At 38.5% G+C, this 21,449-nt stretch overlaps 1 protein-coding gene across 6 annotated transcripts in view; it reads right to left on the bottom strand.

Moving 5' to 3' along the window:
* Positions 1 to 21,449, bottom strand: part of FHOD3 (formin homology 2 domain containing 3) — a 375,803-nt gene that overhangs the window by 313,448 nt on the left and 40,906 nt on the right. For all 6 annotated transcript variants that reach the window (XM_071454950.1, XM_071454935.1, XM_071454930.1 and 3 more), the window contains exon 3: positions 6,525 to 6,589. In XM_071454950.1, the coding sequence (XP_071311051.1) occupies positions 6,525 to 6,589 (65 nt within the window). The remainder of the gene's footprint in view (positions 1 to 6,524; positions 6,590 to 21,449) is intronic.

Here is a 21,449-nt window from a genome sequence, read left to right as displayed (position 1 = left end):
TTGCAGCTATTTCACATTTCACTCAAAGAGAGTTGAACCAGATATCTCAAATCACATCTGGATGCAGGCCCCAGTAAGTACTGTGTGCACTGCTTTAACTAGAACTCAAATTATTCTATTAAAAAAAGCCTAGCCCTTAAAAAACTCCCCCTGAGTGCTGGCATTGCTTTTCAGGTTTTTTCAATTTGTGTGATGTCAGTTTACATCTAATAAGCATGTTGTTTATTATCTTCATTTAATTCAGGACTTTTACCAAGTTACAGCAAGAGTCATAGGAAGCATATCACGATTACAAATCCATAATGCATGCAAGATCCCTGTGTAGCACCATTAAATCCATTAATCACAGTCTTTTTGGTCCCAATTATGCTAAGAAGATATTCGATAAAGCAATTTCAACTCACCTCTCTCTCTCTCCCCTGTTACCATCAGTGCAAAGAAGGCAAAACCACAGCGCTTCCGACAAATTCTCAAGGCACCTCTTTTGTTCCCTTTAAATTAAATCCGAATTGGTTGCACATTTTACTGAACTGCTAATGCTCTCCACATGTTCCCTCTCTCAGACTGAAAATGTTTTCTATTAGGAATGCCCAGCACTGAACATAAAACTGTAAAATGTCCTTCAAACAACCCAAAGTTCCTCTCTTTCTTTGGAATGTATCACTACTTGCCCAAATGAACAGCTCAAAGTCCTACAATTAAGCTGCCTTTAGGAAAGCTTTTTAGTAAGACTCCTTTTCTTAGTGTGTTCAGAAACTCCCTTATCAAAAGAAAGCTGTTTATTTTAAAATCCATTAAGTTATTTCCTTTAAAAAAACAAAGCACCAAGGATTTAAAGTGTGAGCTAGAGGAACTTCAAATTGTCCATGGCCATGAAAAACCTACTCCAGCACTCAGCAAATGCACAAAATCCAGAAGGATGAAATGGGGTAATGATATTTGCAGGGAGAAGCATCTCATGTGAGACAGTACCAAGAACATGGGTTGTAGGCTCAAGCTTAACTTTGTTCTCAGAGAATGAAATGCAACATGGTTTCACATTTCCTTAACCATAACAGCACTGACTTTTCAGAGCTTCAATGCTCTTACGAGGAAGAACCATGTTTTTTCCCCCTTTCAGTCCATGTATCTCAACTTTTCTGCAACAGAGGGCCAGGTAAAGTTACAGACTCAAGACAAGATTTTGTCTTTTTGAAAGCAGAGTGGTTCCACTCCAGAGGAACTTGTCCCTCCACATGCTTGAGGTGCAAGTCCTACCAGAAGATTCAATAGATGCAGAAATAGTTGTAGAATCTAATCATATCTGCTCTAACACATGCAACAAGTCCACATAATGGATAACAGAAGGGAAAACTGTACATGGAAAAAAGGACTAGGTGCATAGTTCAGCTATTACAGGACAAATAAAAACAGCTGGCTTCTACTAGCCCCCTGGTTACAACCAGCTTACAGCTTCCCTCAAGCATCCCAGAACAATACATGCTCAAGAAAATATTTATGGCTGCATTTCATAAATGATATTAAGAGCAAGGGGATATCAAAAAGATAATCCCAAGAGCACTGTGGAAAGGCTGAGTTATTGGTGCTAACACTCTGGTTAACACAGATGCCCTGATAGTAGGGGCTAGAAAGAGCTGCTGTGCAGCACGGCAGCACTGGTGTCCCAGAGTTGGGAATAATCCACTGTGGAGGTAGCTCTGCATCTACTCACATGCAAGAACCAATAGAACAGGATTATAAAATGGCTATAACAACTTTTACCGAAGCTGTATTATACATTTTGCAAGACTCTTGCAATAATACACTTGCACACTGTTTAGGGCCCTCACTGGATCAAGCTATGAAATGCAACATACACAAATATCTATGCAAATTATTTTTAATCTACTGGCAGATAAAAGAAAACTTGGCACAAAAATATGAGAGAGATCTAACCATACAAAAACTGTAATTTTTAAAAGCCAAAGCATTTAAATAACCAACTGAGGGTCCTGGGCATGTGTTTTGGTTGGTTTTGTTTGTTTATTTGGCTTGGGGTTTTGGGGGATTTTTTAATAATAAACTGACACAGAAAGGTAGTAAAATTTAAAATACTCCTTGCAACATTTGCTAACCTTCCAAGCCACAGTATTCTAAGTAATCCCAGGTCAATACATTCACTCAGAATCACATCAAACTTTGTTATTTGCATTCTTCTTGTATTACATTGTATTAACAACTGAAGCTTACACCAAACTTCTTTTGGCAGAATCATTCTAAGTCATTGTCATGGATCCCTGTCCAAACATCATTCTCAGCATTGATTGCAACACTCCTGATTTAACATCACAGGAATAAGCATTTTAGAAAAGGACATGGGGGGTCTCTTGGGCTAAATACAGCATCCAGATATATGAGAGCAAATAGTGCCTTGCCTCTCAGAGATCACACCAGATTTTGAGAAAAAAGCCATGAAGCAATGAACAAACAAATGAAGCAGGAGCCACAAACAGAGCTGGCCAATCAAGGACCTAATGGTTAAACCAAGTCCTTCTGCAGGAAAAGTGGAGCTGGTAAAGATCTTTAAAACTTCACTGTCATCATGTTGCTCTGACTACAACCTTCCATTTAGTTTCAGGGGCTAAAACTTTTGACATTGTTGGTGTTCACTTTCTATAGTTACATTCTCATTTACATTAGACTTTATCAAGGCTTCAGCTGAGCCCTGTAATTGTTAAATATATACAAACTAAAATAATGTTAAGACACAATAAATACAAAGTCATATGGCTGCCAAAAATACTAAAAAGACTTTTCCCACAAGGGTAGTAACTCATAATAAATGTGATTTGAATAAAAGGTCAAATTTAAAAGCTTGTGGGAAAAAAAACCCTACAGTTGACACTATCTGATTTAAGGGGCACTCAGAGCCCAGAAGGCCAATCATGTTCTGGGTTGCATCAAAAGTATGGCCAGAAGGCTGAGTGAGGGGCTTCTGCACCTCTATTCTACCCTTTTGAGACCCTAGCTGGAGCTCTGCATCCAGCTCTGGAGTCCCCAGCACAGGAAGGACAGGGACCCAGTATAACAAGTCTGAAGGGCACAAAGATGCTCCAGCCCTCTGGTCACCTCTCCTGTGAAGGCTGAGAGAACTGGGACTCATCAGCCTGGAGAAGACAAGGCTTCAAGAAGACCTTATAGCAGCCTTGCAGTAATCAAAGGGGTCTTTTAAAAAAGAAGAGCCACTTTATATATGGGTGGCTAGTGATAGGACAAAAGGCAATAGTTTTTAACTGAGAGAGAGCAGATTTAAATTAGAAGTTAAGAAGAAATTCTTTACTGTGAGAGTGTTGAGAGACTGGAACAGGATGCCCAGAGAAGCTGTAGATGCCTTACCACTGGAAGTGCTGTAAGCCAGCTTGGATGAGGCCCTGAGCAAGCTGTTTTAGTGGGTAGCATCACTGCCCATGGCAGGGAGTTAGAACTAAATGACTTTTAGTCATTAGGTTAGAACTAAATGATTTTTAGGTTCCTTCCAACCCCTCTCTATTCTATGATTTTATGATTCCTCCACTAAGGTCTTTGGACATGAACAAGTACAAAAACACATCTATAATTTTCAATTAGTTACATTCTCTGAACAGAACTGCTTTCAGCAATGTTCTTTTGATATAAAGAAACATTCTAAATATTGAAGTTTATATTAAAACCACTTAAAAGTATTAGCTATTAATTAATCCTGATAATTTAATCAGGATTAAGCCAAAATGGGAGAATAGAGTAATATTAAAAAGAAAATTTATTCCTTCATGCTGAAAGTCCTTAGTATGTACATAAGAAAAAAACTCAAATTGAGAGCTGAGAAAAAAAATAGAAAGCAATAACACATTAAATTAAGGTACTTAACAGGGACTTGTATTTAACAGGGTAGAAAATACCACAACTTCTGCACTCAAGTTATTAAGTATTACTCCTTCTCTGCTCTGCTTGAAACCAAAAACCCTACCCCACTTGACATGAGACTTGCTAAGTCTTCCCAGGTCTCTAAAACATCAGTAGTAGTAGATGTAGTCAATACATCCTCTGACACTGAAGCCCAATGAATTCTCCAGAGATCTGAAGTCACTGACGATGGAAAACTTTATCTGGACATCTGAACATAAACACTTCTGCTATTTCCCACAATTTAGAAGTACAATGAGTTAGGAAAAGGGAAAAAAATAGTGATCCAGCTTCAAAATGGGAGAGTTTATGGCAGGAGAGCTATTTCTTTACACCTATCAGGTCTTAAGAAGAAAGTAAAACTCTCAATACAAAGATGACAGGAGGCTCTGCAGAAAGGTCACTACATAACAAACCACACCTTCTCAGAAAGCAGCCCTAGCTACCTGTTGGGGACTTTGCAGAGTCAGTAACATTGCTAACCACAATTCTTTCCATGGAGACTGTGAAGACTGAAAGAAAACACCCAAAGCGTGACAGTTTTACTCCATGTAACACCATCTCAGATTCCTCTAGCTCCTGGCTTCTACTCCAAATATGTAACATATCTTTTAACATCTAAACCTAATGTTTGCATTTCAAAAGAGACCTTAACAGGCAGCTGATGTGCACACACACACCAGCAGTACCCACTGCGCCAGTGAAATAGCCCTCTTATTCTGTGACAGGTTTGACTGCCAGGCACAGCTCTGCAAACAGTGCCAGTAGTAAGAAACACAGAATGTTCCCTGACTCTTTCAAACTATCCCATACCAAAAAATAAGACTCCATATGAAAAGAAATGAAAAACAAAATAAGAAATGAAAAAGAAAATAAGAGAAAAGAAACTACATTACACAGCAAGCTAGGGTCTGAAACAAAAACTTACCCCAAAAAACTAAACTTCAGCAGGGGGGATGGAAATTAGATCCAGAACTTGCATTTGGCTTTTCTGACTATAATGAACCAAGCCAAAAGCCCATATGCAAACACACCTCTTCTCTAGGAGTTTGAAATCTGGACTCAAGCTTTGCAGCCTGGCTTCCTCTGTACTCACTGCTGAATGCATCACTGCCACCAGAGAGCAACAGCACCTGACAAGGGATTACACTTTCATACAGGAACAATTAAGATACATGCACAGTAATATGGCTAATTGCCCACAGTAAGCTTGAATGAAAACAGATAACAACAATGCAACCACACGTCGACACTCAGAACCTTATGTGCTCCAATTCCTCGATGGCTGCACTCTGGAGAAAAAAAAAACTTACATGAAAATTCTTTTTATAAAACCTCAACCCGGGAAACTTATCAAATCTTGTCTTGCTGTACTGGTCTGTTTTGCCAAATATACTTCCAGACCTAACAAGAACAATCTACTACAAGCTGTTCTTAATTTCACTCACATTTATAAAATCAGTTTATACTTTGCATCATCTCTGTTCCTTCTCTAACACTTTACACGTATGCTTGCTCTACTGTTCTTCCTCAAGTCAATGGTAGTAGAGGAGAAACTGTTCCTACACAAGGCAGCCTAGAGATTGTTCTCAATGAGAGGTATTTGTGGAATTCTGTAGGTTGCTTATACTCAGTTCAAATTCTCAGAAATGCCATTTCATAACATATCCTGGGGGCAGGGGGAAAAGGTTTAGCTGTATTTAAAGCCTGAATCCTTACAAAGTCACTGTAGAAATGACACAAAACTTTGACTTTCTCCTCTTCTTTTAAGGAAGATATAGATATTTCAAGGCTTCAGCTATGATATCTGGAACCAAGACCAACAAGTTAAACATATTACACTGTTGAATCTACTATGGAGAAGCTGAAAACAATTGTGGCACAGACACACAGGATTTTTAATTTGTTTTTTGTTTTAAACCAGCCGCCCATAGAATCTGTCATATTGTCACCAGGATATGAGCATTACCTTTGCCACTGACACTCAAACATTCTGCTCTGTAGGATGCTGGAGAACATATTAACACCATCCCAGACCTTTCATAGAGAACATATTAACGCCATCAGCCTCCTTTCATGGAACCTCGAAGCTCTTTTGACATGCATATTATGACTTTCATTAGACCTTCCCTTGTGACAGCATTGTTTTAACCAGGGTTTTTAAGACAGTGACACTGTGATAATGACAAACATGCAGCCAAGATCTGCAATATGTGAAGTAATAAACTTTATATACTATTAAAAGATAGCAGAGAGCTGTCAGCCAACAATTCTTCAGATCCCATTCCCAATCCAGAACACAGTCTTTTTCAGGTGCACACAAAGGCTGTGACGAGACAGATAACTGAAGATTCTTCAAAGAACCACCCAGCCATCTGACATCACTGTCAAATGCTATACTTCCCTGTGATATTTAACATGCTTTAAGGGTAGTGTAGTTAATACAACCTAATAGCAGCATGCAACAAACAAAATAATAAAATCAATTTATTGGCCATTTCTGTCAATCTGGAACACAGCCAAGTCTGATTCATACTCCCCAGATTTGCTTCTTGGAAATCAATTCTGTTTGTTCTCTTTCAGACACGTGGAACTTCACTTACCAATGCAGGCATGGACTCTCACTGAGAGCTGGGTCCTCAGAATTATGCTGTGCTTCTTGCCCCTCCTAAAATGAGAAGAAAAGTATGTAAAGGTATAGTGAGGAAGAAGAGCAACTGGAAATAAACAAGTCAAGTTGAGCCTAGGAAAAAAAGGGTGGGAGGGAAGGGAAGACACTGGAAATTTTGTCTTTGTTTCTCATAATCGACTTCCATTTTAATTTGCAATAAATTAATTTTCCTCATCAAGACTGTTTTGACTATGATAGCAATGGTTAAGGGATCTCTCCATCTTTATCTCAAACAACAAGTTTTCTTATCTTATTTTCCCTCACTTTTGCTGAGGACATGGAGTAAGAGAGCAGCTGGGCAGGCATCTGGACAATTGCCAAGGACAGCCCACCACAATGAAAACTGTGTTAGAGAAGTATCAAGCGATGACTGCACATTTTAGTTTTCACAGAAATACTTTAATGCTAAGCATAATTAAGCATTAAAAGAAAATCCAAGGTTAAACAAATCATTGACACTTTCACAGATCTGCCTGCCTATGTAGCCCAATGAGTTTTTAAAGCACAAAAGTAGCTATGTTTTTCATGTAAAGAGGCAAAACAGAGGTCCTTTTCCACTCTGACTCTCAGCTCCATATCAGACTTAAATGGAGTGACAATTTTAATTAGCTGCTAAATACCTCATTTGGTTTTCACTTAATTTACCTTTAGTTGCATTTCTTCAACCTGGACAAGAGGACAGTTCTTGATTTCTGGGCACTACACCTGCACACTGACATGAGGGCACCAACAACACTTTGTCTCTGCACCCAACCCGCTCACCTGATGGAAGGTGGGAGGGTAAGAAAAGCCAGGCATAAAAAAATGCTTGTACAGCACCGTATTCTCCCTCTTTTTTCTGAAACTAAAAAGGCAATTCCTGGACAAGTGGCTCTAGGTGGCCCAGATGACCTCCAGAGGTCCCTTCGTACTCAGCCATTCTGTGATTCAGTGAATTTATTGTGGGAAAACACTCATGAGGACACACTGTTTTTAGAATGAAGCTTAGTTGTGTCATGCTAACTGTAGACCCAATTCAACATACAAGTTAGGTCACAAACCAGCACAACCTTTCTCAGTTACATATTTTGCAACTCTGCTGAGAGGATTCAGGCCCAAACCCTTTACACAGACACCCAGAAGAATCTTATGCTGGCTGTAACTTAAAACAATTTTCTAGTAATAACAGAAGTTCTTCCCCACCTTATTGTTTTCCCGCCCACAGTTATTTTGCAGAACAAAATATTTTTCATTATTTTCATGAAAAAAACTAAGCAAAACATTTTATATTACTTCTCAGAAAGATTTGCAGGGGAAGAAAGGAAGGGAAGTAGTGACAGGTATTTTCAGAAAAATATTGCCCTTAGGAAAATATAAGGGAACACAAAGAAAAGTAAGGACCTGAAAAAAGGTGATTAATGTTGACCTGTGTACCTGCAAATAGAGGACTTGATTTCAGTTTCAGTAATCTATTTCTCTATAGATTAAAAAAAAAAGTTAAACAGAGGGCTTTTTTAAAAAAAAAGCAAAACCAAAAACCTTTAATCAAAATTACTCTTTAAAGGATCCATTTGGACATCATTAGTGGGCAAAGTGTCACCCTTCTCTTAATAACTTGAAGTGCCAAGCAGCACATGCTATTGCCCCCACAAAAGCAGGCTGTAGTTCAGACTGTGAAATTCCCTAGAGCAGGTCCAGGTTTAGGACTCACTCTCTGTCCACCTAAACGCCTCCTTTTTTCCTGGTAGGACACAGTCTTTGCCTGCATTCATATTCTGCAGATTTTAACAGCTGCTCCTCCCCACAGGAATGCCAGGATTCCTCCGGAATATTGAATTTGCCAAGTCAGTGAAGAATTTTTGACCAAAACTCTTGCCCTGCATCTGATTCTGCACAGAAACTGTTTCTCTTGATCTCTCTTCCTTCATGGACTTGTTGACAGACCTGACATATACAACTCCTCCAAGATAAAATCAGAAAATGGAAGAATTGAGTCAAGATTGTTTATTTCAAAACTGTAAAAGGATAGCCCAGAATTAGCAAAGAAAAAGGAAGTCTATATAATCAGACATATTCTTCCCATCCTGAAAAACTGTTCAACTAAAAGAAACTGAGAAATCAGCACTATTTTAAGGCCTGTAGAGATTCAGGCCCATTACAATTTAATAGAGTTTTTTCCTCCTTTTCTCAAAACCCAACACACAATGTTTCACGGTACAAACAAGGCCTTTATTTTTTTGGTAGTTCTCCAAGCTTCAAAAGTGATGCTACTTCCTCCTCAACCTCACCTCTTTACAAATACCCCTGAAAACTTAAAGCAAAACCTAGAGCAAGCAAGCTCTCTTTTAGAGGCTCTGTTCTACACTATCACTGCAACTGTAATACCTCCCAGGACAGAAAATTCTCACACACACAAACATTAATTTTTATCTCCCACTGGAGTTGCACTGGCAATTTTTCCAGCCTGCCAAAATCAGTATGATTCAAGCCCCAGAAATTACAAAGATGAAGACTCACTTATGATGCTTTATTTCCCCGATTCCTCCCAAGCCACACCATGATCATCACCACAGAGGCATACTAGACTTACCACACAGCAGCTAATTCTAATAAGACCAGTCACATGTAAAACATTAGAAATTACACAATTTCCTGATGAATATTTTTGACTATCATGCAATATGAATAACATATTTTGCAAAATGAAGATCACCTCTGAAAATTACTGCACCCATGATTCTACACATACCAGTTTCGCAGAAAGCATATTACAATAGTAAATTCCAAAAAAAAAAAAAAAGGCTAACTTGAGATCCATCCATGATTTCACAGACTCATAAACTACTGGCCAAATAGTATTAGAAAGCATGCCTGTAGGCAAGCTTGCCATGATATCAGGACAGGGAAGGGGGGGTACCACAGGACAGACAGGCCATTTGCATTAAAAACAATGTAGGTTCAAAAATACACAGCAGACTATTTCCAACAAACAAGGTTCATTTATTCAAAACAAAGCATAGACATGTAACAAAGTTTGTAATCTATTCTTAACTAAGGCTTATCTTTTTATTTATGTGTCTTTAAAAAAAATGTTTCAGTGAGTGCAGTTGGCTACTATTCATTAAAAAAAATCCAGTAAGTATTTAACAGAGTTGATTTAATAACTGAAATTTAGCAATAGAAGAGTAGGTAAATTTCACATATTGTCCTGAAATAGCATTCTGATGATCTGTATTGAGATCAGAATCATTATTGCTATAAGATTAACTTCTAATCTTTGGAGTTACCAAGACACAAAACCTTTTCTATATTCAATTTCTCTAATAAATTAAAGTAAATAAGCACATGCCAACAGCTCACTGAGGGCCTGTCTTATGGAATATAAATGCTTTATTTTGTCATTGTTTTTGTACCATGTTACAAATAGTTTCCCTCAATTATACATTTTCAAGTCTTGATTTAAGTGACATTTTGAAAATAGTACCTCAATTGACTGTCTTAAACAGTTACTTGTTTTGAAGCAAAGCCTTGGTCTGAGCTAAGCAATCCTTTGACCAGATGAAAAATACTAACAATGTTATTAGGGTACAGAGGGGGAAAAGCATTAAGAAACAAAATAATAATCATTTAACACTAAAACCACACGTTAAAAGAAACCAACACACAGTCTCCTCTTAATGTTTCAAGGAAACTTTGAAAGGAAATTCTAAGAGAGTTTATTTTATTAAGACATGACATCCTTCTTCTCAGGCCTACACTAAAGACCTGCTGGTATGAAAAATGGGACTTTTATGTAAATATCTAATTAAGATTCATTAAGGTTGTTAGCAAGACAGACCACAATCACTCCTTGACAAAGCTCATCTTTGTAAAATAGGAGAATGCATCAATTAACATACAATTTCTATTTCAGTGTTTTCTTTCTTTCAGGAAGCAAGTATTCAGACTTCCTAATATTCTTCCAAAGGGCTAGATATTTCAATTCAATAAATTTAGCTCCAAATAATCCCCTGATTCTGAAAATACATTATTTTATCATTTAAAACCAAAGTATAAAATCACCTTTCTAACTTTCTTAATGATTGCTTAATAACTCAATGAAGAAAATTCCTTAGATTAAAGGTGTTAATTCTACAAAAGGCCACACTATGTCCTTCTGGGCTCCTCCTGTTTTGTTTTCTACACAATACTGGACAACCATTGAAAAAGCTACAGTTGTATAGCACAGCAGCAGACAAACTGCAATAGTTTTAATAACACTCTATAGTCGCACAGACAAGTAAACTTACTATTTTTCATTGTATTTGCTCAGAAATAAAATCTGTTGCAGACATCTGAATCATGAAAAGGCTATCATAAGCAGAAGCTGAGTCTAATGCTGTTAGAAGCCATGATTTTAAGCTCAGCAACCATTTGGATCTTTTCAGTTAATGCAGAGTGTCTAATCTCTGCTCTTAACCACGGTCTGTACACTCTTCTATTTCAGAAATATTTAAAGTATATAAAAAAATACCCCATAAAGTAAACTTGGATTTTAATCTTTCATGCAGTGCTACACACATTCATATGGCAACACAGCAACTAAGAGTGATGCATCTTGTTGAGGTAACTCTGTTTTTTTGGGACTTTTTAAAAATAAATAAGAAAGATTATAATAGGCAACCATATCCTACCCTCAGAGCAGTTTTTAAGTAGCATATTCCCGTGACTCTCATTGTACTCTGTTCCAAGCAGGGATTTCATCCATTAAGATTAGTGTTATCAGTCAGTTGTAGACACAGATAATTCTTGAGGATAACTCAGAGAGAAAAATCATTTGCTGTGCTAGAAAGTACAATTATGCAAAACCTTTGAAAATTACAAAGTAGTTTGTTTGTGCACATAGAAGTTTGGATATTTAAACTAATGAGTGTCCTTTCCCTCATACCCCAGTCAATATTCTGGAAATATAGCCTGGATGTGGTGGAAAGTGAATACTAGAAGTTTGAATTGAAACAGACAATAGCAGTAAAGGGATTGCAAGAATAGGGGTCCAGAGGACAGACCTTACCTTTCCCCCTGCACTGGGCTAACAGCACAGCTGAGGCCCCTCCTCACCCTACTTCAGAGGAGCGCTGTAAAGAGCAAGTGGTTCCCAGCTGCAGCCTGCTTTTAACTTTAACTTTTAACTTAACTGTTAACCTACAGGTTTGCCCTCCTAAGTTTCACCAAATCAAGGAAAATAAAATCATATACTGGCAAACAGTATACATACTTTGTATTCTCATTATTTAGTTGTTATTAGATGGGAAGTATTGGTGCTCCCCTAGCCTCCAGCTCTCCCCATATTTAGTTTTTCACACTGCTATGAAGTGCAGTATCAGTCAATCACTCACAGCAAGGCCAACTCTGAACCAGAGGGAATCAGATGATCCAGGCACACATTTACCTGACTCCAAGGCTCTCTTGAGATAACCAGATGATTTTTCATTATCCTTCAGAACCACTACCAAAGCAAACACATCAGGGTACTGAACCCAGCTAAACTAACACCATGAGTGTTGCCTGTTTATCCCAAAGAAGGCAGAGGCTGGATGGAAGACCAACTTCAACCTGATAACACAAACTATTTCCAGACTTGGACAGCATTTAACATCAGCCTAACCTGACAACTTACCCTATAACAATTCTGTAGCTAATTCTGCCTGATGTAACAATCCAAGCATTATGAAAACCTATCTAGCACAGATGCTGCTTTCAAAATACACGTGCACAACACATGCTTCACATTTTGTTACAGCTTCTCATAGCACTCAGGTTTCTTCGTGGGCCATTAACCATCTCCAATAATCACATCCATGTTTTCCAATAGAAGTAGCTTAATGAGAACAGCATCCAGCAACTCTTGAGCTCAATAAAGAATCACTGACGCCCACAAAAGAAACCTAGACTACAGTACGCCATCAGAAGCAAACACATGGCAAGAGACATGCTCTAGAGTGCATTACTTTTGCAAATGGCTTCTGCTTTTTCATTTTAGAACCCATCAATTTCCATCTTCACTTGCACACTCCTTTTAGGGAGCGGAAAATGCTTCTGCAATGGAGTATTGCCTCACAGTTACTTCAGTTTAAGATACTCCACAGCAGCAATGGAAAACAAACTGTTCCTTGTTGAATGCAAAAGGATGAAATTTTTGCCAGAGTTCAAGCACTTGAGTCTATCAGGTTTTCCCTGAAAAAGATCTGCAAGCCAGCACACACACACAATAAGGAAAGTGTTTTTTAAGCTGCTATTAATCAGACAGCATAAATCCTAGGCTTTGATTTCAAAGCTGTTAAGATACAGTTTGACTGCCATTTCACTATGATATGCTTCTCCAGTCAACTGCAGATTCAAGAGATGGAAAAAAAATTCTGACACTTCAAAAAAAATGTTGTATAAAAGCCAAGTCTTTTTAAAGTGAGAGAGCGCACATGTGCATGGAGAGTGGAATTAAGAATCTCCCTGAAACTCATCCGAAAATCTTATCCAAACAAGTAACCTTTTTGAAGTTCTTAGGTGATTACTATCCAAACATCCAACTATCCTGTTCAAGGTCATGTTATTGCCATTGAATAATGGAAGCAGGGGAGCTCAGGAAGTAATATCAATAATTAAAAAGAAGTCTTTTACATGCTAATACCCTTCAAATGGATGACAGCACTAGCAACCTATTCTGGTACATGATGGTCTGTATGAGGGAAACACACACACTCATCCTCACAGGAAGTAAGCCAGTGGGCTTTTCTCTCTTACTTCATTTATTCCATCTAAAAAATTAGTGTGAAGCCAGAAGGTGTCAACATCCTGTTTGTGTAATGCATTTGCAAGTCATCTAATTATTTTGCAGAGTGGTTTTATTCAGAGCATTCCTGCATCATGACAAGTTTACTAAAGTAACAATCATTTGACAAAATAAACAGATAGCAACCATTCCTGTCTGTTCAGTCTGCATTAAAAAAAAAACCAACCAAAAAACCAAAATATAAAAATAATTAAAACTTTACTAATCCAAGTAGAAACAATTCCAGCATATTCCCTAAGCACAAACTGGGATGGCAAAATCTGGCCAATTATTAGAGCAAGAAACAGTATCCAAAAGAACATAGTATGCTCAGATTTGTATGTTTTTCCCCTGCAGAGTATTCTAATATTGCGTTCTGTGTTTGTCAACATGATTTTAACAAATAGCTGCCTCATTCCCACTAAAAACCTATAAACCACCACCATATGAATGCCAGTGAGTAGAAGAGCATCCTGGCTGACACACCATTGTCTGTATAATTGTGCAAATAAGGACTACCTATAACTGTCACTATGAGGTGCTGGGTTTTTACGTCCCCCTACCTCTTCATAAGTACATTTACTAGGCAGGGTTACCATTTCTCTTGGTTTTTTCTTTTGTTGTCCCCCTCCTTTTAAATGGAAACAAAAAAGGATAGAAGGAGAAGGGGGAAGAAAATGAGAAACTCAAAAGTGTAGAGTGAAACAATCAAGGGATTCACCAAATATTCATTATAAGCCATGAGAATATCACCAAATTATTTATTACTAATTTACTATGTCAGTAAATAGTAATTACTAATTACTATTTACTATGTCAGTAAAAGGTGCAGTCTTCTGCACACCTCATCACAAGGTAACAATTTTTGCCAAAAGATAATGAATCTCTTTTACACTCTCTAAAAGGCAATGAGTTCAAAATGGGGGAAACATTTGTTCCATTTGTCCTTTTTAGTAGTTTATGTGCAAGCAAACTTCAGAAGCTGGAAAGTGAGAATTCCCTCCCCACTTCCTCCCCATACTTTCTGAATCATCATGCTGGCTCTTTCTCACTTGTTAATGGCTCAATTTCCACACATTAAAACAAAAACCTTCCAACAACCCCTCAAATATGTCAGGGCTGACTGCTGCCTTCACAGTCAGAAAATACCCATTTTTCAAGAGCTGTCATTCATGAACAAAACTATGTCCCTTCCCAACCCAAAAGTTCAACTCATCATTGTTTTGAGTGGGATATTTATCCTGTCATTTCATGAAACACTGATTGCATTTTCAGTTAAATCTCCATCTTATATTTTCGTATTAAGAAAACACAAACTTCATGAGTTGGAAAAGAGTGAAGAGAATTGCATTAGAAGAGCTATTTTAACAATAATATTGTTTCTGGATAAAACACAAAACCAAAAGCATTGTTTCCACATTTTTTTGTCAACCTTGCATAATGTTCTTCTCCAGAGATGACACATCACTTGACCAATGCTCTCCAGTTCTTGGTTTATGTATTTCCCACTGCTGTCAGTAACTGTCAAGCTCTGGCTGCACATTCTTCCCAGGAATCTTTGCACCAGGTAACTTCTGGTCATATGGTTTTGCTATCACCATACTTGAAGCTCACTTTACATGAGGATTTTGGTTTAAAACCTCTTCACACTTGGAGAAACAGATGCCTTTGAAATATCTGGATTTTTGGGGAAAAAACTTTAGAAGAACTGGAAACCTAGAGGACAAGGAGGAAAGTAAAATAAATTATCCTCCAACAGCTGAGTCACTTGATGTTTCCACATCTTCAGGCAGAGTCCTTCCAGTGCTCCCAGCCACACTGTGGGACCCAGAGTTTTGGTTCCAGACCATTGCGACTGATCTGGGTGCATTAGGAAGAGCATTGCAGCAGTTCAAGGGAGGTGATTCTGCCCTTCTACTCAGTCCTGGTGAGGCCACATCTGGAGTGCTGTGCCCAGGTCTGGCTTGCTCAGGACAAGAGAGACACAGAGCTCCTGGAGCACATAGAACAGAGGGCTACAAAGATCATTAAGGGATTGAAGCATCTCTTACGGGGAAAGGCTGGGGGTGCTGGGCCTGTTCAGCTTCCAGAGGAGACAACCAAGAGAGGATCTCATCAGTGTCAGTCAGTATCTGAAGGAAAGGTGTCAAGAGGGTGGATCCAGGCTCTGCTCGGTGGTGCCAAGCAATAGGACAAGAGGCAATGGGCAGAAACTGATGTACAGGAAATTCCACCTGGACATAAAGAACTTATTTACAGTATTTCACCAAATACTGGAATAAGTCGCCCAGAGAGGTTGTGGAGTCTCCTTCCTTGAAAATATTCAAGAAGCAACTGAAAACAACCCTGTGCAATGGCCTCTCGGATGACCCTGCTTGAGCAGGGAGTTTGGACTAGAAGTCCCACTGTGGTCCCTTCCAACCTGACCCACTTCGTGATTTTGTGACCATCTTCTAATGAAGTTCCATAGTTTCAGAGCAGAAACAAACAGCACCTGAATATTTTTTTTTCTTACAAAAGCCCAATACCTGACATTAATCTGACTTACAGTTCCAAAAGAGGCACCTGTTTTTTATAATAAAAAAACCCAAAAAAAATTGATTCCATTTCTAAAAAAATGGTTCTAAGAACTTTTCATAAACATTTCCCTTTTACTAGAAATCATTCTCTACTACCTTAAGGGAAAAACCCTACTCTTGTATGGTTTTCCAATTTAATTGATGATACTAAACAAAGTGAAGCAGATATTATCCAAAGCAGCACAACACATTTCAAAGCAATGTCCTACTCACTTAATTGGTCAGTTACACTTTATCAGAATGTGACCATTTTAACCAGACTCAGCAAGAGCCATTTAAAAGCTGTCCTACCTTGCAGTAGAACATGCATATGATTATGTAAGTACATAAAAATAAAGTTTACTTTGCACTGATCAACATACTATTTCATGTCTCTTTCTTCTTTTCCAAGTTTGTTATTAGCATCATATTTGGCAAGGGTTTCTTCCTAACTGACATACAGGTTTTTAAATATAAAACTCTGTTCTCAGACCACTTATTTCTCCATATTAATTCCACTTTGGAAATGGGCTTTACTTTTATTGCTGGGCCATCAATGCTTTTGCTAGTGAGCACAATTACTGAGCAGTAAATGTGAAATAAATGACTGTTTTGCTGCACTGCTGTGGTCTTAACCCTGGCAATATTCACTAATTTTCATGGCTTCATTACCAGAGATCCTGGGCTAGTCATAGTTTTGCAGCAGTTTAAGCTGTTAGCTCACAACTGGAGGTTAAATTGGAGACGCTTATTTTTATCAGAAGCAGATTACCACCTTAGTTTAGTCAGGGGTAAACCAAATAAAACACACCACACACCAAGCACACAGACAAATGGATTCCCATGGGAGAAAAGCAAGCGTGAGCTTGCTTACACAAACCTTCACGTTTACCGCCAGGTAGGAGCACATACAGGAACAGTTGCCATGGAATAGGAAGTATAGCTAATTCACAGCTTTTATTAATTACCCGGCACAAACTCCCTTGGCTGCCCACACGCTCTGGGCAATACTACACTGGTTTGCCCCTGTAGACTGGCAATGAGCGTCCAGGGTGCTGGTACTGTTCCAGGTTTGAATTCCAAATCAGTGGCTCTACTCACAACAGGAGTTCAGAGCAGCCCTGCAGCACTTTCTGGCAGCCTTACCTGAAGCCCTGCAGATGAGCTATTTATGGAGAGAGGAAGGGATTTCCTCCTCACAAGCTGAAGGGAAACACATTTCCAAGCCTTGAGAGCCACTCACAGCCTCATCATCGAGGAGGAGGACAGAGTGCAAACACAGCCATTAAGCAGCTTCAATGTTTATAAAATTAAATGGTTTTAAATAGAACATCTGGCATCAGCTGTTTCCATAAGCTGTTTTTATTAAAGTTTCCACCAAAAAATACTGGACTTCTCAGCTATTTTCACATGCAAATCTGAACGCCAAATTAGGCTGTCTTTAAAAAAAGTTGTCTTAGCAAAAACTCTAAGAATTATTCACACGCTTTTTGGTTTGGCACTTTATTTGGTATGTAACGGGCTGGGAGAGAACTAAGCACAACAGTATTTTTGCAATACATTTTTAGTGGAAATTATTTTCCAATAAAAGCACTCATTGCATTCATTTGCCAGCAGCAATCACTAAATTCAAAACCAGCAAACCTTCAAATGTTTCCACAGGTACTTTGGTACAGATGTAGTTTCTTTCCCTTTACGACTGAGTAAACTCTAGGGCAAAGTGGGAGAGAAAGAGACACAGCTGCTGCAGTATTGAGAAACAACAGCTGTGGAATAATGAGTCAAGCTCTTAAACACCCCAACATTTAAGCACCCTCAAAAAAAAACCCAAACCAAAATCACACAGAGGCTTGAGAGCTCATGAAGCCTCCTTGTCCAAGCCAGGGGAGCCCCTACTATGGATGCTGGCTCCTTCGCAGTCGGAAGGATGCAATACAGTTACCAAGACTGGGGCACTTGGAGAAGAGCAAAACCAACTCTGCTTCCCTTTGAAGGACATGTTCAGCACATCAGTGAAAGTTAACACTATTCAGTATTGCACCTTTATTTTGTAGGCTACTTGCCTGAAGGTTCTCCGTCTAGACTGGAAAGAAGCTGTAAGGTGCACAGACTGCACCCCCAGACTTCTGCTACACACAGTAAGTTGTGATCCCTGTAATTTCTGTGCTTACTGTCACACTCCAGACCCCTCCTAGACAGTATACACCAAAACAGGGCACCACAGGTTATTTTCAAAAGCTTGCATAGACTTGGCATTTCTTGTCTTTTGGTGTGAGCCAAGTGGCTTGCAGTCTCTGACCTCAATATATGCAGAAGAGATTTACTTTTATACCATTAAGCCAGCTTTAAAGCTGAAACTATATAAGAAAACAAGCCTTGGCCTGCACTAAAATTTATTCAAGTTTGTTATTATTTTGAAGATGCTTGTTTTCTAAATAGATTTCATATTCACAAATCAGTATTTATTTCTTAACTACAAAAGTAGTAGCATTTTACTATTAGTAGGAACCCTAATTTGTCAATCACTTCTTCACAAGATACTGTGTCAAGGAGATCCACTGACAAGAAATCTCACAACTGGTGAATAATTTTCATAGTGGAACTTACAACTGTTAATTGCTTCCATCCTGCTTTCAAAGCACATCCCTCAAAGTCACATGTCTCTTTTTTCAGGCCTACAAAATATATGCACATTTTTGTAATTATTTTGATTACACACTCTGGAAGCAGGAATGATCAGAGATGCCTTGCCAATTGTTCTAAACAGGGAAACCATACGGGACCAGTAATTTTATTTCATTTTGCTGTCAATGGTTACTGCAAGATAACTATGAAAATGAATTACTACAGTTCCACCTAAAGATTCATTTCCATATTTTACCTAATTTTTTTTTATATAAACAATGAAATTGTATCAGGATTAAGAAGCAAAAAAGCTGCATAAAGTTCTGGAAATACACGTGGTAATAGTTATTGCCCTCAATCTTTTGAGGTAATTATGAACAGCATCAACTTACTCATTCAATGTATTTCTTTAGGAAAGTGAAATTTTCGTCTGTATCACCATTTATTCTGCAACAGTGAAGTTTTAGCAAAACATCCACATCAAAATGCGGTTCAACAACTCAATCTGATACAATTTAGAATGAAATACTGCTAGCCTAGAAATTCTTTCACCTTCCAAAAAGTTATCATAACCTCTCAGCCCAGGTGTTTTAGTTTGATGTTTCTAGGGAGCTCTTTTTCTTCCGTTTTTTTGTTGAGTGTTTTTCTTGCTTTGTTGCAGGCTTTTAATTGTTACTATCAATTGCATTTTTCAGATTCAGCATAATAGCTAAATATCAGAGAAATCAAAATTTTTGGGCAGAAAACATGAGTAAATAATGTCACTAAGTAGTCACAGTCTTCTGTTTGTAACAACGTAATGACAATCTTCCCCTGATACCTCCCTTATTTTTCTTGTTGTTGGCACTGAGAAACATAAAAATGACGTTAAGACAAAACACGGAGAGAAAGCTATCAGAAGTTGAGATAATTTTCCACCCATGAACAAACACAAACACATTCTGTTTAAACTAAGGCGAAATCAGCACACAATCTGCTAGATTTCAGTACTGCTTCAAGAAATAAGCCATACCATTTCTGTAAGACAAAAACTAAATTAACTTTCCAATGCATCCCCAACTTCCTTATGTAAACAAGTGACAAAAAGTTTTCATTCTCACAATTGTACTATTTGCAAAGTCTAAATAGGAAAAACAGTACAGAAGCAGAAAAAGAATGTTAGAGATTCTTGCCAGACTCCACTGTCTCAAACAGATTCTGAATGAAGACCAGAATGAATAGCACCATCAAGAGGGAAAAGGTCTATCATGGGACTCACCCAACCAAAATGGCTTGAGATAGGGTGTCTAGAAGGAGTGCAAAAACATGAGTGCTGAAGCCATTTATGAGAAGTAGTTTAAAAGAATCCCTGCTGAACAGAAGTCTTGAAAACATATTCCCTGAAGAAATTTTCACTGCTCATAGTATACTGCCTGAAGAAACTCTTGTTCTTCATTTTAGGACGGTGTTACCTTGAGAGCTCCTATGATGGCCTCTTAAGACATATACACAAAGAGAGCTTGAGCAATTATATGCTAATTTAAACACAACAGCTTCTTGACAACTCTTGCCTTCTCTGTAAAACCTCAAGGAAGCCAAGGAAAGGAGCTTTACCTGGCACCAACACCTAAAAGCAGCCAGCCTGCCTAAACAGCCTCCATTGTGTACTACCCTACACAATGAAGCATCCACCAAGTAACTTGTGTTGGAAGCAAGAGAAAAAAGCCTAACAGCTAAGCAACCCAACAAGCAAGTGAGCCACGAACACAATCCAGACTTGAAAAGAAAGGTTGTTTTCCTACATGCTCCTACTGACCCTTTTGCTTGTCACAAAACCTTCTGCAGGGCAAGCTTCATTACTTGGCCAGATGTTCATCCTGGCTCTTCCAAAACCAGCCCTCATACAAAAACAATCTGATTCTTCTGAACCTCACAGCTATTCTCAAGGGTGCAAATGGCAGCAGGTGAAGTTGTGGAGTCCAGAAAGCCACCCAATCCCCACCCATGTTTTAGTTAAAGACCATGCGCAGTACAAGGCCACATGAGTTGGCTTTTCTCCTTCACTAGATAAGTTTCCATTCTGCTGGAATGGACAGCAACTAACAAAAAGCGTCTTTTCACTATATTCAATAACAATAGCATTCATTTACAATTGCATGAATGCATATGCTTCTTGTCCAGGTTATTTACAGGTACACATCATAAACCTCCAGCAACTGTCACCATTCTCCTCTTGCCTTTTGAAGATAAATCCTTCATGTTTTCACTATGCTCATCCAATCCCTCACAGAGAAAGAAAATACCTACAGCCTCTCAAACCAATAAAATTTTTTAAGACTTGGCTTTCTGCTTGTTTTCTTTTATTTACAAGTCTCCTTTCAACAGAGTTTAAAAAGAACATCTTCATCATTTTTCCCAGGATGAACAGGAACTTTTGGCAAAAAGATAATAAAAACAGCCTGATTACAGGACATTCTGGCCATTTTGAGTAGGCGTTTCCACAGCTAAGGTTCTGAAATTTTAAAAATGCCACGAATATCCAGCTACTAAAGCCTTCACTCAGTTCAGCGGGCTTCAGTGACCCTGACGAGCACAGCAGCTTTGGCATGGCAGAAAGGCAGGTCCTGAGGTAGCCTAATCTCAGAAAATTAAAAGCTTTGAAGATTAAGAGCAGGACCTTGAAATGACCCAGACAGAAACAGAGAGAGACTAAATGGTTTCTGCAGCCAGTCCCTCCCAGACAGCAACCTGATGTTAAGCTCCCAATGTCTGCAGCCAGAAGGTCCAGCTCAGGAGCACTCCAGCTCAGTGTTTTGTTCTCAGAACTGCAAGGCCCAAAAATGGAGTTTAATTTGCTAGAAATACAGGACAAAGAAGATATTACTGACTGCATTTGCAACCCTACGTCTAG

Source organism: Agelaius tricolor, unplaced genomic scaffold (assembly GCF_023055355.1).
Source record: "Agelaius tricolor isolate 1412-34295 unplaced genomic scaffold, bAgeTri1.0.p SCAF_2, whole genome shotgun sequence".
NCBI lineage: Eukaryota > Metazoa > Chordata > Aves > Passeriformes > Icteridae > Agelaius > Agelaius tricolor.
This window is presented reverse-complemented; position numbering and strand designations above follow the sequence as displayed.